The 15,499-nt window shown below is 38.9% G+C and overlaps 1 protein-coding gene and 1 long non-coding RNA gene across 4 annotated transcripts in view; one reads left to right on the top strand and one right to left on the bottom strand.

Annotated features, from left to right (window-relative positions):
• The window catches only part of NTN4 (netrin 4), a 145,206-nt gene extending 139,678 nt beyond the window's left edge, over positions 1-5,528 (top strand). For both annotated transcript variants that reach the window (XM_069095188.1, XM_069095187.1), the window contains exon 10: positions 4,033-5,528. In XM_069095188.1, coding sequence (XP_068951289.1) covers positions 4,033-4,169 — 137 coding nt within the window. In that variant the 3' untranslated portion in view covers positions 4,170-5,528. The remainder of the gene's footprint in view (positions 1-4,032) is intronic.
• A 5,369-nt stretch (positions 5,529-10,897) lies between these two features.
• LOC138166633 (uncharacterized) overlaps positions 10,898-15,499 on the bottom strand; it is a 34,697-nt gene continuing 30,095 nt past the window's right edge. For both annotated transcript variants that reach the window (XR_011169664.1, XR_011169665.1), the window contains exon 2: positions 10,898-11,547. This is a non-coding gene — a long non-coding RNA (uncharacterized lncRNA). The remainder of the gene's footprint in view (positions 11,548-15,499) is intronic.

Raw genomic sequence — 15,499 nt, 5'->3', positions numbered from 1 at the left:
CTAGGTCTTATGACATTGACATTGTTAAAGTCTTTTCTCAAAGAAAATACAATGTGAAATTCCATTTGCAGATATAATACTGAATTCATTTATTTTTTAGTAAGAAGCATCTGTTTCTTCAGTGCAGGGCTGGGGGGAACCAACCTTCATTCCTTATCTTGTCTTTCATTAAATAATCATTCCAATTTCAAACCAAAAGACAGCAGACACTAAAAAAAAGGAGAGGATATTGGTATAGGAAAATCTGGAGATATTTCTAATTCCTTATGACTCAAAAAATGGAAATTGTATCTAAAAGATGAGGGAAAGCAGGGCATGGAACAATTTTGGGAAAATTCTCTTCATTCCCTTGTTCATGTGAATGTCACCTTGTTTAGATAACATTGGTGGGACCAGTTGCCTCAATTTTGCTCCAGTATGCCAGGTCTTAAAGTTATATTAATAAGAGTTCTATGTTCTTTGAACTCCTGCCTTCAAAGGAACAAACCAACAACCAAATTATAATGATAATTATTTTAATGGAATTTTTCCCCCAAATCTTAAAATGAAGAAAATAACTTACAAAATTCCTTTTGAGTTTGTTGGTATTGCCCCCATCTCAATATTTCATCTAAATTCTATGTATTTCTGTTGATGGAAAGGATAGATTATACTTTTTAAAACATTATACATATTTTAAGTGGGAACAAATTTAAATAGATCAGAAAATAGGATGCTAAATTTTTAATTCCGGAAGCTAAAGATCACGAATTAAAGTTGTATTTGCCCAGTGATTTAGGGTTTTGAGGTTCCTGCCAGCAATAATTCTGTTGCAATGCCAGGATTTTTTTTTAATGCCTAGATTCTTAGGAAGACATTAAAAACAAAAGGTTCAACTATCTGAGCCACCCTCCAGGAAGTAGACTTTACTTCCTAATCAGGTTTCTGCCAAACTGACTCAAAAGAATCGACCCAGTCCATCACAATTGGAAACCTAAGAACTGTTATTCAAAGAATTCTGGAAAACATGTTTACTTGCTTTGAAGAAAAGGTGGTACTGGCCAAAGCAAAGTCAGACAGTCTTTTATTTTACTGTGTTTTCCATTTTTACAACTCAAAGAACTGGGGCCAAAAAAAAAGAGTGATAAGAAAATCCTGAAATCCTCTGTGCCTACATGTCTCTCAGAGTCACTTAGGTCACCACTAACAGGGGCTGAGGTAACTGAATGAACAGACTGGCACAAGTTTATTCAGTAAGCATTGGCTGTGTATCTGCTGTGTCCATAACATGGTAGGATGGGAATGGGTACTGACTGCTGGTGAATGAAAAAAGCAAACTTAGAAAAATAGACATCCGTTTAGATTTTAGATCTGTGATTTCATCACAGTTTAGTATTTATTCTACTAACACAGGCTTCAGGCCTTTCTTGCCTTAAAGAGTCATCACCTGATTGTCCCCTGGAACTCTTTCCCTCCTCATCTCTGCCTCCTGGCTTCTTCTCAGTGCCAGCTGAAGTCCCGCTTTATGCACAAGGTCTTTTTCAATCCTCCTTCATCTTAGTGTCTTCCCTCTGAGACTATCTCCAGTTGGTCCTGTATGTTTCTTGTTTGTACATAGTTGTTTGCATGTTAGACTGTGAGCTCCTTGCGAGCAAGGGCTATTTTTTCTTTTATTTTTTTAATATCCACTACTTAGCATAGCACCTGGCATATAACAGGTGCTAATATATGTTGACTGACTGACTTCCAGCCTCTCTGGACTTGACTAGTCTGGTTCTCAGGTAGAAGACACAACATTTAACTCTCCAACATAGTAGAATCTAAGAGGAGGTAGAGTCCTGGGCCTGGAGTCAGGAAGACCTGAGTTCAAATCTAGCTTCAGACACTTACTAGCTGTGTGATCCTGGGCAAATCACTTATCCTCTGTTTGCCTCAATCCACTGAAGAAGGGAACCACTTCAGTATCTTTGCCAAGAAAATCCCATGGACAGCATGGGCATACTGTGGTCCACAGGGTCACAGAGTCAAGACATGACTGAACAGCTGAACAGCAAGGACCTAAGCACCTGAGCTTGTACCCTACTATCATACAAAAAGCCCTAGGTAATCTACATGCCGTGTAATAAAGCATCAGAGGAGGGCTTTAGTGGCAGATGTAAAAAATGTAGCTATGTTCCCCACACCTCCATCAGTAATTGGTTCCAGGGATAAGAAAAATGGTGACTAGAGAGAATTGCAGAGATATCATGACCCAACCTAAATGTCCCAGTACCCAGAAATATCCTGGAACATCTGAAGGGTTTGGGGGTCAAGCAGAGATCAGGCTTCTTTGTAGCTGTAGAGGGAAAATCCAGGGCCAGCAGGCAGAGAGAAGTTGTCAAGAGGCAGATATTGGCTTCCCATTCCTAATATTGAGCTATCCAAGTATGAGTCATTTCCCTTCACCTGAAATCTTTAATCTGAGTCTGGGTGATCACACTCTTGGATGTATTTTTGTGGAGATTCTTTTTCACACATGGGTTTTAGTTTGTAGATGGCAGCAAGGGCCCTTCCACCCTCTAAACAACACTGTTATCCTAGGATGAAAGCTGTGAGTACTGAGAGGGAATGGGGAGGGGAACTCCCCCTGACTTTTTTTTTTTTTTTGCTTTTTGGAAAGGGGAAGGTAGGGCAATTGGGGTTAAGTGACTTGCCCAAGGTCACATAGCTAGTTTTGTGTTGTGTCTGAGGCCGAATTTGAACTCAGGCCCTCCTGACTCCAGGGCCAGTGCTCTGTTCACTGTGCCACCTAGCTACCCAACTTCCCCTGACTTTTAAAAAGATATTAAGGGGGGCGGCTAGGTGGCGCAATGAGTAGAGCACCAGCCCTGGAGTCAGGAGGACCTGGGTTTGGATTCAGCCTCAGACACTTGAAACACACACAAAAACTAGCCGTGTGACCTTGGGCAAGTCACCTAACCCCAATTTTCCTATCCTCCCCCCTCCAAAAAGCAAAAAAAAAAGATATTAAGGACAAAAGGTTTTCCCTCCTTTCACGATGGAGGTAGTGAGACTATTGGTGTGGAACATTGCATATATTATCAGAGGTGTTTGATGGGTTGGTTGGTTGGTTTAAACTAGTTTTTTTTTCTTTTTTTAATCTTTGTTAGGAGAAGGCTTGCTGGGTGGCAGAAGGATGGGGGAGGATATATCTGAAACTGAATAAGATGTAAAAACAAAAGGCATCACTTTTTTTTTCATGCCAATACTAAAAAAAAAAAAGGTTTAACTTTTGTTTTAACTTCCCTCCAGGAAGTAGACTGCTTCCTAACCAGGCTTCTGCCAAGCCAAGTCAGAGTCAACAGAGTTCATCACAGTTGGAAATATTATAGCAATTATTCAAAAAATTATTCAAAAGTCCTTTGTCATGTTTTTGTTTTTCCTCTCTGGCAGATTCATGTATGTATATTTTGTCTGCCCAATTAGATCTTAAACTTCTTACAATAGAAACCAAATAGGTTCCTTTCATATCCCTCACAGAACCCAGTACAATGCCAAGCGCCCAATAAATGTTACCTTGAATCAACAGTGAATGAATAACTAGATCTGAAACAGCAACAAGAAAAGCCAAAGAGCTTTTCAGTGATCTGCTCTTTGCACATTCAGGGGCCCTCAAAGGTCCAGACATGCTCTAGCCAATTTATTTTTGAGGGATCTAGATCCCTAACCCTAATTGTTGTAATACTTCACAACTTAAAATATATATACGCACATATATAATGATACATGAAAACAAACCAGGGCACCAAAAAATAGCACACTTTTTAAAAATTTAACAAATAATTTTTAAAGTCTCTCTGCAGATTCAATAATTATTTAGGAAAAATCAAGCTTCCATGTACCATTCAAATGCTCTGATCTATTAACTGAATGGTGAGTTCCTTACCTCCTAAACATGTGGCCCAGATCTGATGGCCTTCCTGGCACCCACCGAGGAGAGCAGAGTCATTGGTCTGTCTTTCTCTTTCAAATAAGGTTTCTTGTTGCATACTTCTTTATCTCGTCTGCCTTTAGGTTTGGAGTACCTCATTGCAGGACATGAAGATGTGAGGACAGGCAGACTAGTTGTGAATATGAAAAGTTTTGTTCAGCACTGGAAACCAGCTCTTGGGAGAAGAGTCATGGACATTCTAAAAAGAGATTGCAAGTAACAGCAAAGGTGTGTAGTCCCCAGTGGCATTTCTCTATGCACAAAATGCAAACTTAATGGAAAGGAGGTCTTAGAAATGGAACTGGAATGTAAAAAAAAGTGCCAAAATGCATAGAGAAGTGTTGTGAAACATAGGTTTCATCTGATCCCTTCTTTGGCAAATGTTTAACTTATATACGATTAACGTCTTTGGGAAAAGCTGACAATTACTTGCATTAAGAGATGGAAAGTTGAACAAGGTGTTGATAACTGGCCTCTGTGGGACTGATTCTGAAATTCATATATGATGGGAAGCACTATAATAACAGCATAATATTTTGTAGTTATCCATTAAGAGTAATGGGTCTGATTAAGACCTACCAGCATCTAAGATGTTGCTTGCATTTCATGCTATTTAAAGTCATTAACAGAACTTCAACTGAGCACCCCGAGGACTTTATGTCAACAAAGGTGTTTCTTAAAAGAGCCTTCTTTTGTTCACTGAGTATGAACTTTGGTCTGTAGGGTGTTAAATGGATCCTCTCCACTTGTAAATAATCTTTCCTTGTATAAAGCACTTTACTGCCTACCACTTTGTGATGTGGAAGTTTGGAGTTTTTCTTGAGGGAAGGGAAAGAAGATAATGGTGGTGGTGGTGGGGAGCCTACAGGAACTGAAGCTCCCCCTGACTCGCTCTAAGTGTGGAATAAAACACAACATTAAAAGAGGTTGTACCCTGAACACTTGGACAAACTTTCTGAAGATGCAATCTTAAAAAAAAAATGTGTTTGCACTGAAGTCCCAGCTTCAGACAGTGTTTAGATTCTGCAGATATTCACTGTGTTGGAATTAAAAAAAAATAAATTAAACAAGAAAAGACATTAAAACAAGATGATATAATCATCGGTAGAGAAGAACTCTGCCTGGATAAAATGAAGCAGACCTTACAGAGAAACCCACTTTTTCAACTGCACAAGCCAGCAATGCAAAAATGATTGTGGATGTGGAATTTATTTTATTTCTATGGTTAATGTTTGTCTCAGTGTTAAATTAGTTTTCCTCAATGTCTTTATTTGCAGCATATCTGGTCATTATTCCTCTCCATTATTATTACCAATATATGTGACACTTCACCAAATCAATTGCCAGTTTTGTCATTATTCCTCTTCTGTAATCTTTTTAAACACTACCTGCAGCCCCTTCTGTACTTGAGTATCAGAAATGAACTTCAATGCTGTAAGAATCGCATTATATCATTTCCTATACAGAACGTATTTTTCTGAGGTCCTGTGGACTTTGCAAAATATATATATATATATATATTGTGTGGCTAATTTGTTTTTATATTTCTTATATATAATAAAAAAATATGATTTCCTGATGATCATTTTAAAGTGCTTTAGTCTCATAAGAAATTAGCTCAACCGTAGTTTCCTGAATTGAAAAAACAAAAACATCTACTATTTAGATTTAGAACTGGACCAGACCTTACAGGCCACCTGTTATAGCCCCTTCATTTTAATGATGGGGAAACGGAGGTTAGTCCCAGAGGTTAAATGACTGACATACACTCAGACATATAGTCAGTTTCTGTGCTGCTCTTTTGCTGAAATTTTAGCTTAGAGTGGAGGTTGGCTCCAGTGGGCTGTGTTTCTACAAACATTATATTCCTTCATCAGGCCCCAAGCTTTTGACTTAACCTTGAATGGAAAAACCCTTTGCTGACTTTGTCTCATTCATCTTGACAATGCTGATTAATACTTATCAAAAAATATATATACCTTTGTAAGGATGGCAAAAAACAAGAAACTAAAGGAGGGGTGGGAGCCTGCAACCTCAAGGCCACACATGGCCCTCTAGGTCCTCAAATGAGGCCCTTTGACTGAATCCAAACTGCACAGAACAAACCCCCTTCATCAAAGGATCTGTTCTGCAAAAGCGGACTCTATCAAAAGGCCACACCTGAGGACCTAGAAGGCCACACATTCCCTACCCCTGAGCTGAAGGAATCATTTTAAATGTACTGCATATAGGTTTCATTCTTAAACTTCTGGATGACCCAACTCAATTCCTTTTGTGTTTCACATAATTAAAAATCTATTTTCAAATTTATTTATATCTCTTAGGCTTTTAAAATAACTAGACTTTAGGGGCAGCTAAGTGGCACAGTGCATAGAGCACTGGCCTTAGAGTCAAGAGAACCTAAGTTCAAATGTGGCCTCAAACACTTGACACTTACTAGCTATGTGACCTTGGGCCAGCCACTACCTCGATTACCTTGCTTGCCCCCTCCAAAAAAAGAATAACTAGACTTTAAAATGTATAGGATCCTGATTTCAATATCATTTCAAAGTATCTTTTTTTCAATGTCTTTATTTTTTTAGGCTTATTTATTTATTTTTAACGTTCTTTTTTTTAATTTTTGACTTTTAAATTCTCTCCTCTTCACTTGACCCTCCTCTGTCTATTGAGAAGTAAAGCAATATGATATCAATTATACATGTGAAATCATGCAAAATATATTTCCATATTAGCCATGTTTACAGTGTCTTTAAATAGTTTTCAATTATAATTACCTCATATTGTCTTCATTCCTGTTGCACAAATCATTTGAAACTCTTGCACTCCAGTTTGGACTTTTTTAAACAAGTTTTATAATTTCCACATGGTAAAGTAAAATAAGACAGTAAGAAGACTGCAGAATTTGAAGTCAAGGAGACCTAGGTTCAAATACTGGCTTTTCCCACTTACTACAATGTATAACGTTGCACAAGTCACTACCTTCCTGGGCCTCAGTTTTCCATCTCTGTAAAATGGGGATGGGGGGGGGGGGGAGGCTGGAATAGATGGCCTCCAAGATCCCTTCCAACTCAAATTATATGATTACAAATTGCATATGATCCTATAAGTAAATGGCAATAGGTAATGTTCCCAATCAACAAAAAGAGAAAAAGAGTGTCCAATGGGGCTGCTCTCCTGATGTCCTAATTCCTATTCCACTTTAGGTCTCTACAGGTTACAACATTATGTTAAATGTAGTAAAAATGAAATTTAATAGAGAAAAATGTGAAGTCCTACATTGGGGTTCATTATATCAAACACATAAATTCAAGATGAAGGGATGATGGCAATAGAAAAAGACATCTCACAGTTTCAGGGAATTGTAAACTCACTATGAGTCTTCAGTGAGACGTAGCAACCAAAGCAACTCCATGAACAGAAGCCATGTTTTCTGAAGGGAAAGGTAACAGTTCTGCTGTCTCCTGCCCTGGTCAGAGCACATTTGAAGTATTGTGTTCAGTTGTGGGTGTCAGTTTAGGAAGATTAACAAGCTGACCTACCATGCCTAGAAGAAGGCAACTCGGATGGTGAGAGGACTGGCTACCATGTCATAAGATCATCACTTAAAGGAACTAGCAATATTCAACTCAGAAGAAAAGACCTAGGAGGAGCATCATAATTGTCTTCAAATATTTGAAGGGCTATCATATTTGTTCTGCCTGGTCCCAAAGGACAGACATTGGAATATTGGGTGAAAGCTACAGAAGCAGACTTTGGTGCTATGTGAGGAAGAACTTCCTAAGAACTAGAGTTGTCCAGAAATGGAATGGGTAGCCTTCGAAGATTAAAGGGTACCTATAACTTGAGGTCTTCAGAAAGAGATCAGATGGCATGTGTCTTTTACCAAGACAGAAAACCGAGAGAAGCTTTCATTCATTGCTTTACTCACAATGAGGACTTTTCCTTCCTAACTTTTCTGATGGCCTTCCCCACCCCACCACCATCCCTTCCCCAGAACTCTCTACCATCTGTTTCTCTGCTTTATTAGTCAGCAGATTGCATGAGTAATTTCCAAATACATCAGGCATGCTTTGCCTGAGGTCAGCACAATTTTTGCCCTCATATTACATCATTCACCCTGCAGAGGAATGTTGCTAATATTTAATATCTGATGCAATGGAAAGTCCCAAGAACAGGCTAACCTTTTCAGATTTACACTAATAAGGCCAAATCTATGGGGAAGTGACCATTATATTCTAAAATCCATGTACATCTGGCTGTGTATACAAAATACAGTGCAGATAAACAGAACTCTTAAGGGGGAAAATAGATGCAATTTTTTTACAAAGCAAATCTATCCCTCAATGATCAGAAATCAATTATCAACAATGGAGAGTGAGAAGAAAGGGATCTCAAAAATTCTTCATCCCTTCCTTGCTCTCTTAGGGCATGGAAGACCAGTGTAGCTGATAAGCTCTGTCCACGGTCCCCAGGGTTCATTTGCTTTTGTGTTCATTGTTTCAGTGACAGGCTGTCCCCAAACCTAGCCTTATCAAAGAGTCAAAGCTACTCACAACTTCTTTCCCACAGTTCAGAAGGAAAATATTTATGGATAACTATAATATTGCATGGGAGATTTGCACAAGGGACTGAAAGAGAAGCAAAGGGGTGTCTTTTGGGACATTAGTAAGGAAATGTTTAAAGAAAAATGAGGTCCCTGTCAACCCACACCCACACTGAGCCCAAAGGATTTAATTAAAATCTTTTTTTCCTGTAGTGACACCGTGACCACATTTGACACTACCTAAATGCCATTTAAAGACAAATTTTCAGGCATATTTTTTGAGTGATTAAAAAGGAAACATATTAGACATGAAAAAAGGGGAATGAATAGAGGTAAAAGACATTTGCAAATTATGACCTATAAGTTTGAAAAAGCAAGAGGGGACTCTATAAGCATACCTTGCCTAATCGCATCATTTGCTTCGACCAAAATTAAATAAATGACTGGATAGATAGATAGGTAGATAGATAGATAGATAGGGCAGAACAACACTTATAAGGTACATTTCCATATGGATTTTTCAGGTGAAGGGTACAGACCTATAATTTCATTAGTATAGAGAACTCTCAATGAAGAATTCTCTCTATCAATGCAGATTTATAACTTACAATTTTTAAGCAGTGGTTCTTAGATTCATGAATTTAAAAAATTTTTTGATAATTTTATTTCAATAGATTTAGCTTCCTTTGTAATTCTATATATTTGATTTTGTGCATTTAAAAATATTATTCTCAAAAGGGATCCATAGGCTTTACCAGATTATCAAAGGGGTCCAGGACACAAAAAAAGATTAAGAACCTCTGTCAAAGAGAGTTGTCTATGCGGCTGAGAGGTAATGTAACTTGCCTAGTGTCACACAGCCAATATGTATCAAGGATGGGATTTAAACCCAGGTTTCCTTCTTCCATCAGAGACTTACCGTGGAAGCACCATTTCCTGCATGGATTGTCCCATAGAGTTAATAACTTTGTTAATTATACTGGCCGACTGCCATCTTCCTAATTCTCCATACTCCAACTTGTAACCCATTGTCCCACTGTGTCCTTAATTACAGTTTTTCTTCTATCCTCCTTACTGTTATACCCACAGTTGTAATTCCAATGACAGAGGAACAGTTTATTATCATTTATATTTAAGATGAACCACTAAGGGTTCTTTCTCTCTTTAGCTTTGTCCTAGATTCTGGAGTCCAATGTGTCTCGAGTATATTAGCCTGCTATTCTGTTACTGATATTCTTCGGCCAATAACCTATGGATTTCAAAAGCATTTTTAATTACCTCTGTCATGGGAAACTTTTATAGTTAAGAGAGAACAGATACCAGAAAAGAGGAAGTAAACTTTTAGAAGAATAGAAGAGAGAAGTAAACAGAAAAGAAAGCAGGTGGTTTTTTCAAGTACGTGTGTATAAGCTCTTTCATCTTGATAATATAAGAAATAAGTGAAAGTTATACATATTTAATAGACAGAATACTTCTTTCTAAACTAAGGCAAGGCCTATGTGACATGCTTCTTCATCACATGAAAAATTCCCCAAATCACTAAGATGAAAAGAAATGTAAATTAAAATAGCATCTCATACCCAGAAAATTGACAAAGATGATAAAATATGCAGATTGTTGATGCTGAAGGGACTGTAGAAAGACAATTGTATTAAGTGCTTTTGGGAGAATCCTGAAGCGGTTCATCCATTCTAGGAAATAGTTTGGAATTATCAAGAAATGTGACTAAACTGTTTATAATTTTCACCCATAATCCTATTACTGGGCATATATTCCAGAGAGGTCACCAAAAAGGTCTCTTTAGTAACAAAATATTAACTACTGTGGTCTGAAAAATAAATGAGTGTCCATCAGTTGGGAGAATGAGTTAAGAAATTGTGGTATATAAAAATGATGGAAAACTTGTGCTCTAAGTAATAACAAATAGGAGGCATTCAGAAAAACTTGGGAAGACACATGGACTAATGCAGAATAAGGTGAGCAGAAGTCAGAGAGAAATATATATTCAGTCACGACTACAAAAGCATCAGCAATACTCAGAGACAGCCCAACTCAAATTAATTGCAAGGGCCAGCCTTGGTCCCAGAGAACAGATAATGAAACACTTCCAGTACCTCAGTACAAGGGATACAGAATGTCACACCTGCTGTAAGCAAAGCTATTTTGATTTCAGTTTGGTTTCACTGTTCACTGTTGCAGAACAGGGTTCAGTGAGTGACTATGCCAGGAAATGTCTAAGGTAAAAAATGGTGAGGGTATTGATAAAACTTGGGGGGGGGAGGAAAAAATGAAAAAGGTTTCCAGATTTCAAGGACAAAATGTTCTTCTCTTATTGTAAACCCACGCACGAGCAGCTTTCCAGAGAATGGCTGCTGTGAACAGCTTTCAAGATTCTGATTACATAGTATAGTGAACACTCTATTTATTCAATAACAAATCAGAGCAAAACATTCATAGAGAATCAAGGTACAGCATTCACAATGTTACAACAGAAAATCAAAATACAGCATTCACAATGACTTATCACTAAAATGACCACATAGTTTTCACCAAAGTGGTCACAATAGTTTTCAACAAAGTACAATCAATTAGTAATTCAATCATTCGATTATCCTTGCCTCCTTAAGGGTCACAAAATACAATAGTCAAAGTTCTCCACTCATGGGGCACACTAAGTTACAAATCAGTCACTATTCAGTCATCAGTCACTATTCAATCATCAGTCACTACTCAGTAACCTTTTAAGGGGTAGTGAAAAATACACAGGCCATCCACTGCTAGTTCATAATAAATCATAATCTTCTCAGTCAGTACACAGTATCCAAGTAAAGTCTTCTTTCAGCTTGACTCGAGGCTGGCTCTCAGCTTCCATGGTTGTTCCTCCATGGTCTAAGCTCCAACTGTCACCTGGGTTCAAAGGCAGGCAGCTCCCAGCTCCTTGTCCAGTTCTTCATCCAGTTGTTCTTCTAGTTCTTCGTCCAGTTCCATATTGAAGCCCACACAGTGTCCAGTCCACCTCAAGTCCTTCACAGTTCCTGATTCTGGGAAGACAAAGCTTAATAGAGCCACAATAATATTCATGAACATTGCCAGCACCATCATCAATTCACTATCTGCCTGTGAAATCAACTCAGACCCACCAAAAAGGTCTGAGAACTCAACACAAATTATCAACATAGAAATCAACACAGACCCACAAACAAGGTCCATGAGAGGTCAGCACAAATCATCAGTAAAGTCCATTCAAAACCCTTGTCCAGGACTTCTGTACACATACAACCAGAAAATTCTGTTTTAGGGCTTCCAATAAGATCCCAGGGCTTCTGTAAGAAGTATCATAAACAAATATCAACACAGACAGAGCAGACAGAGTGCTGGGATACCACAAGTTTTCTCCTTCTTGACTCTGCCACCACAAGAGTCCTCTTCTCAGTTCCTGCTGTCTCTAGCCCTGGGGCTCTCCTTATATAGTCATTAGCTCCTCCCCAGGAGTTCCCAAGTTCTAGGGTTCACAATTTGTGGAGTTCACAGGTTCTGTTTCTTAACAGACTGAAACAAGGTGTTAATTCAATAGCTAAGACAAGGTGTGAACTACTTCTGTGCTTGCCATTACACTTACTCACTCTATATTAGCCTTCTTTCAATAGTTGTGTTTTTAAAAGTGCTAAAGATAATAAGACAGTACAGAAATCTGACTTATTGAATCAGGACTCTGGGTTTGGGTATTTAACTGGAATGATTCCTTGATAACTCTTCGGAAACTTCTTGTCTACGAAACATCTCCAAATGGGAAAAAAATTATCAGTATACATTCTGAAATCAAATGTTAAATGTGTCCTAAAGACATACAAAACCATTAAATTCAATATTTTTGCATGGATTTAACATCAATTTAACTACCTGAGAGTATTTATTATTACTATAGGGGCAAAACTCATCTGATACTTTAAAAATAATTGTTGTTGACAAAACTTGATTCTTTCATTAGTTCTGCTATAAAATACCTCTTGCAATAGATGTGTCTCTATATCCTCATAAATCTATTTTGTGTTTCCTATAAGTCACCCTGGTATCATGGAAAGATCAATGACCTTGGAACCAAAAGTCCTGAGTTTGAATTTGCTCTCTGATACTCATGAAGTTGGAGGTAGGAGGTGGTAGCTGCTTCCCTCCCACCCTTCCCCCAGCCCAACTGATATAATCACAGAAAGTAAGCACAATTTACTGAGGTAGTAAACTGATGATGTGTTGGAAAGTAAAAAGATGTGTCTTGCCTTGTTATTCCTTTATGAGGTGTCAAAAGGTTTCCTTGATGAAATTGAAAGGCAACATGCCATTGGCTAGATGAAGAACACTACTTGGGTTACTATTAAATGATAAACCTACCAGCCTTAGAGACACTGGAGGAGCAGATGAGGCAGAAAGTCCCTTTGTGGAGTGAGACCCTGCACCTCTACCAGAGGGCAAGATTGGGGACTTCCCTCCCTGCCCATAGGCTTTGTCATCTTGAAGTGGAGTTACTTGCCTATCAAGAGACATGACATCCAGCAGTGTGCAGAGAAAGAATGAGTCAGTGGAAGTAGTTTTAAGCAATGGGACCCCCAGCAGCAGAGAAGAGAGACAGCATGGATTCAAGAGATGAGCAGCCCCAACTGCTCGTCCAGAGTTGAGCAGGTCCAGAAAGTCTAGCTGCGTGGCAGAAACTCTGCCCAGAGTGGGGGAGGGGGGGCATGAAGATGCCACGGGGAAAAAGGGAACTGGGGCCTATAGGACCCGATATTTGAATTGTCTTGACCTACACATGCTCCCTACATGTACTGTTTTCTACCGCTGTACTTACTCTTTGTGCTAATTCACCCTGCAGTACTCAGTGAATGTGTGGAAGAATGTGCCTCTGTTTATGGAAGCGATGGATGTTTTGTAGCTACAGTTCTTACTACGCCATCTCAGTAAAATGCCTATGCTTTGAGCAAAGTGTGTCTACTGGTCTGCTTGTATCTATAACACACTGGTAGACACGTATGAGGCTTGAGGATAGACAAGTCAGTATTTGCTCCTTTGATAAACACTCATGAATTCTAAAAGAGCAAACCCATAAAGTGCACTGGGACCGCAGTTAGTAACCACCTCTGGGATGAAGCCTGCTGTTGCAAATATGAGATGGAGAAGGGGTGAGAGTGCTCCTGGAGGGAATCCTACATTTACTAAATTAGCCTCAGTTTCCTCATCAGAAAAGGAGGTACTTAGGGGTGGCTAGGTGGTGCAGTGAGTAAAGCCCCGGCCCCAGAGTCAGGAGGACCCTTGTTCTGGGCCTCAGACACTTAACGCCCACACAAAAAAACTAGCTGTGTGACCTTGGGCAAGTTACTTAACCCCAATTGCCCTCCAAAAGGCAAAAAAAAAAAAAAAGGAGGTACTTACCCCACCACACAGAGTTGTTCTGAGAAAAATGTTTTATATATCTTAAAGTCCTTTGTAAATGTGAATTATTAATAAGGGACTAATGGATTAATCAGGTAAAATGCATCTATTCTAATATGTTAGCTAGCTAATGTGTTACCCCTTCAATATCATATAATGCCTTATTGACCCACTGAAAATCACACCCCTCTGGGCCTTTTTAAGAATTATTTTAACTGCAGGTGGCAAGCCAGAAGCAAAGATGTCTTAAGTCATTTGGGTCTTTCAGTGGCCAAACAAATCACACTAGAAGACAGTTTCTCTGCCTATTTGTGTGACCAGTTCTGTTCTCCACCCCCACAGCACACACATAAGTTCTCTGGTAGAAGTCTGAGGGGTAGAAAGAAGGAAAAAGGGATAAGAAAAGGAAGAAGCTATGAATTTGTGGAAGGACGAGAGGGAGCAAAGAAGCATCATCAAACCACAGAAAGCTCTCAGCAGCTTGTTTACAGGATATTTGACCAGCATTGTTGACAAAAGGGTCAGGAGGTATCTTTCCTGACCTAAAAAACCCTCCTCTCCCATTGTGTGTTGTCTCTCTCTCTTTATCTTTCTCTTTCTGTCTCTCTCTCTTTCTGTCTCTCTCTGTGTCTGTCTGTCTGTCTCTGTCTCCCTCTCTCCCCCTGTCTCTCCCCCAACCCATCTTCATGTCGCCCTGCCTTAGTGACCTTCAGCAGCCAGGAAACCTTTTGAGACTTGAGGACAGACAGACACATAGATATTTTTATCACTGTTTTCTCTTTTCTTTGATAAATATTACATGAAATAGCTTTCAGCAGAAATACAGAGTATACAGTTGATTTTTTTAAATCACACTAAATTCTTTTTTTCAAATATTACCTATAAAAAGAAATCCTTGAGTTTCTAGATCCACTCATTTTTACTAAGTCTTAAAAGAGGGAACTTATTGACTCTTCAGTCAAATGACTATTTGGTAACTAAGGACTCCATTACATAGAATTATTTGATAAGACTTAAATGATCATGTGGTCCCAATCAGTAGGAAGGCAGAATTCTGAGACTCTTCCCCCATCATGGTTTAAATAGCCTTCAACAAATGGCTTCAGTTTCCTTCCTCAGTTTCTCTCTACATAAAGGAAAGATAATCCCTTTTCATGTTCTGTGGATGTTAGAAAACATGAGATGAAAGGTGGCCAGGTGGCACAGTGAGTAAGAGCACCGGCCCCAGAGTCGGGATGACCTGGGATTGAATCCGGGCTCAGATACTTGGCACCACACCCAGGAATAACTGGTCATGTAACCTTGAGCAAGTTACTTAACCCCAATTGCTTTAAAAAAAAGAAGAAGAAGAAAGAAATAAAGAAAAGAAAACATGAGATGAAGTGGTTTGTTTGGTTTGGGTTTTATTATTTAGATGCTGGGGGGGGAGGGCAATTTTTGGTCTTGTTTTTTTATTTAATATCCTAAAATAACCCAAGTTAAGATGTGACATTCTCTACCTAAGAATTTGTTTCCAAAGAAGAGACTAAGCATTGGCACCACAGGCCTCCCTCACCATGGCTGCAGTAGCAGTCACTGTTTCCCCT

The sequence above is a fragment of the Petaurus breviceps genome, unplaced genomic scaffold (assembly GCF_028583685.1).
Source record: "Petaurus breviceps papuanus isolate PSGF00001 unplaced genomic scaffold, PetGlider_PUasm1.0 225, whole genome shotgun sequence".
In the NCBI taxonomy this organism is placed as follows: domain Eukaryota; kingdom Metazoa; phylum Chordata; class Mammalia; order Diprotodontia; family Petauridae; genus Petaurus; species Petaurus breviceps.
Note: the sequence above shows the minus strand (reverse complement) of the source record. Positions and strands in the feature narration are given on the sequence as shown.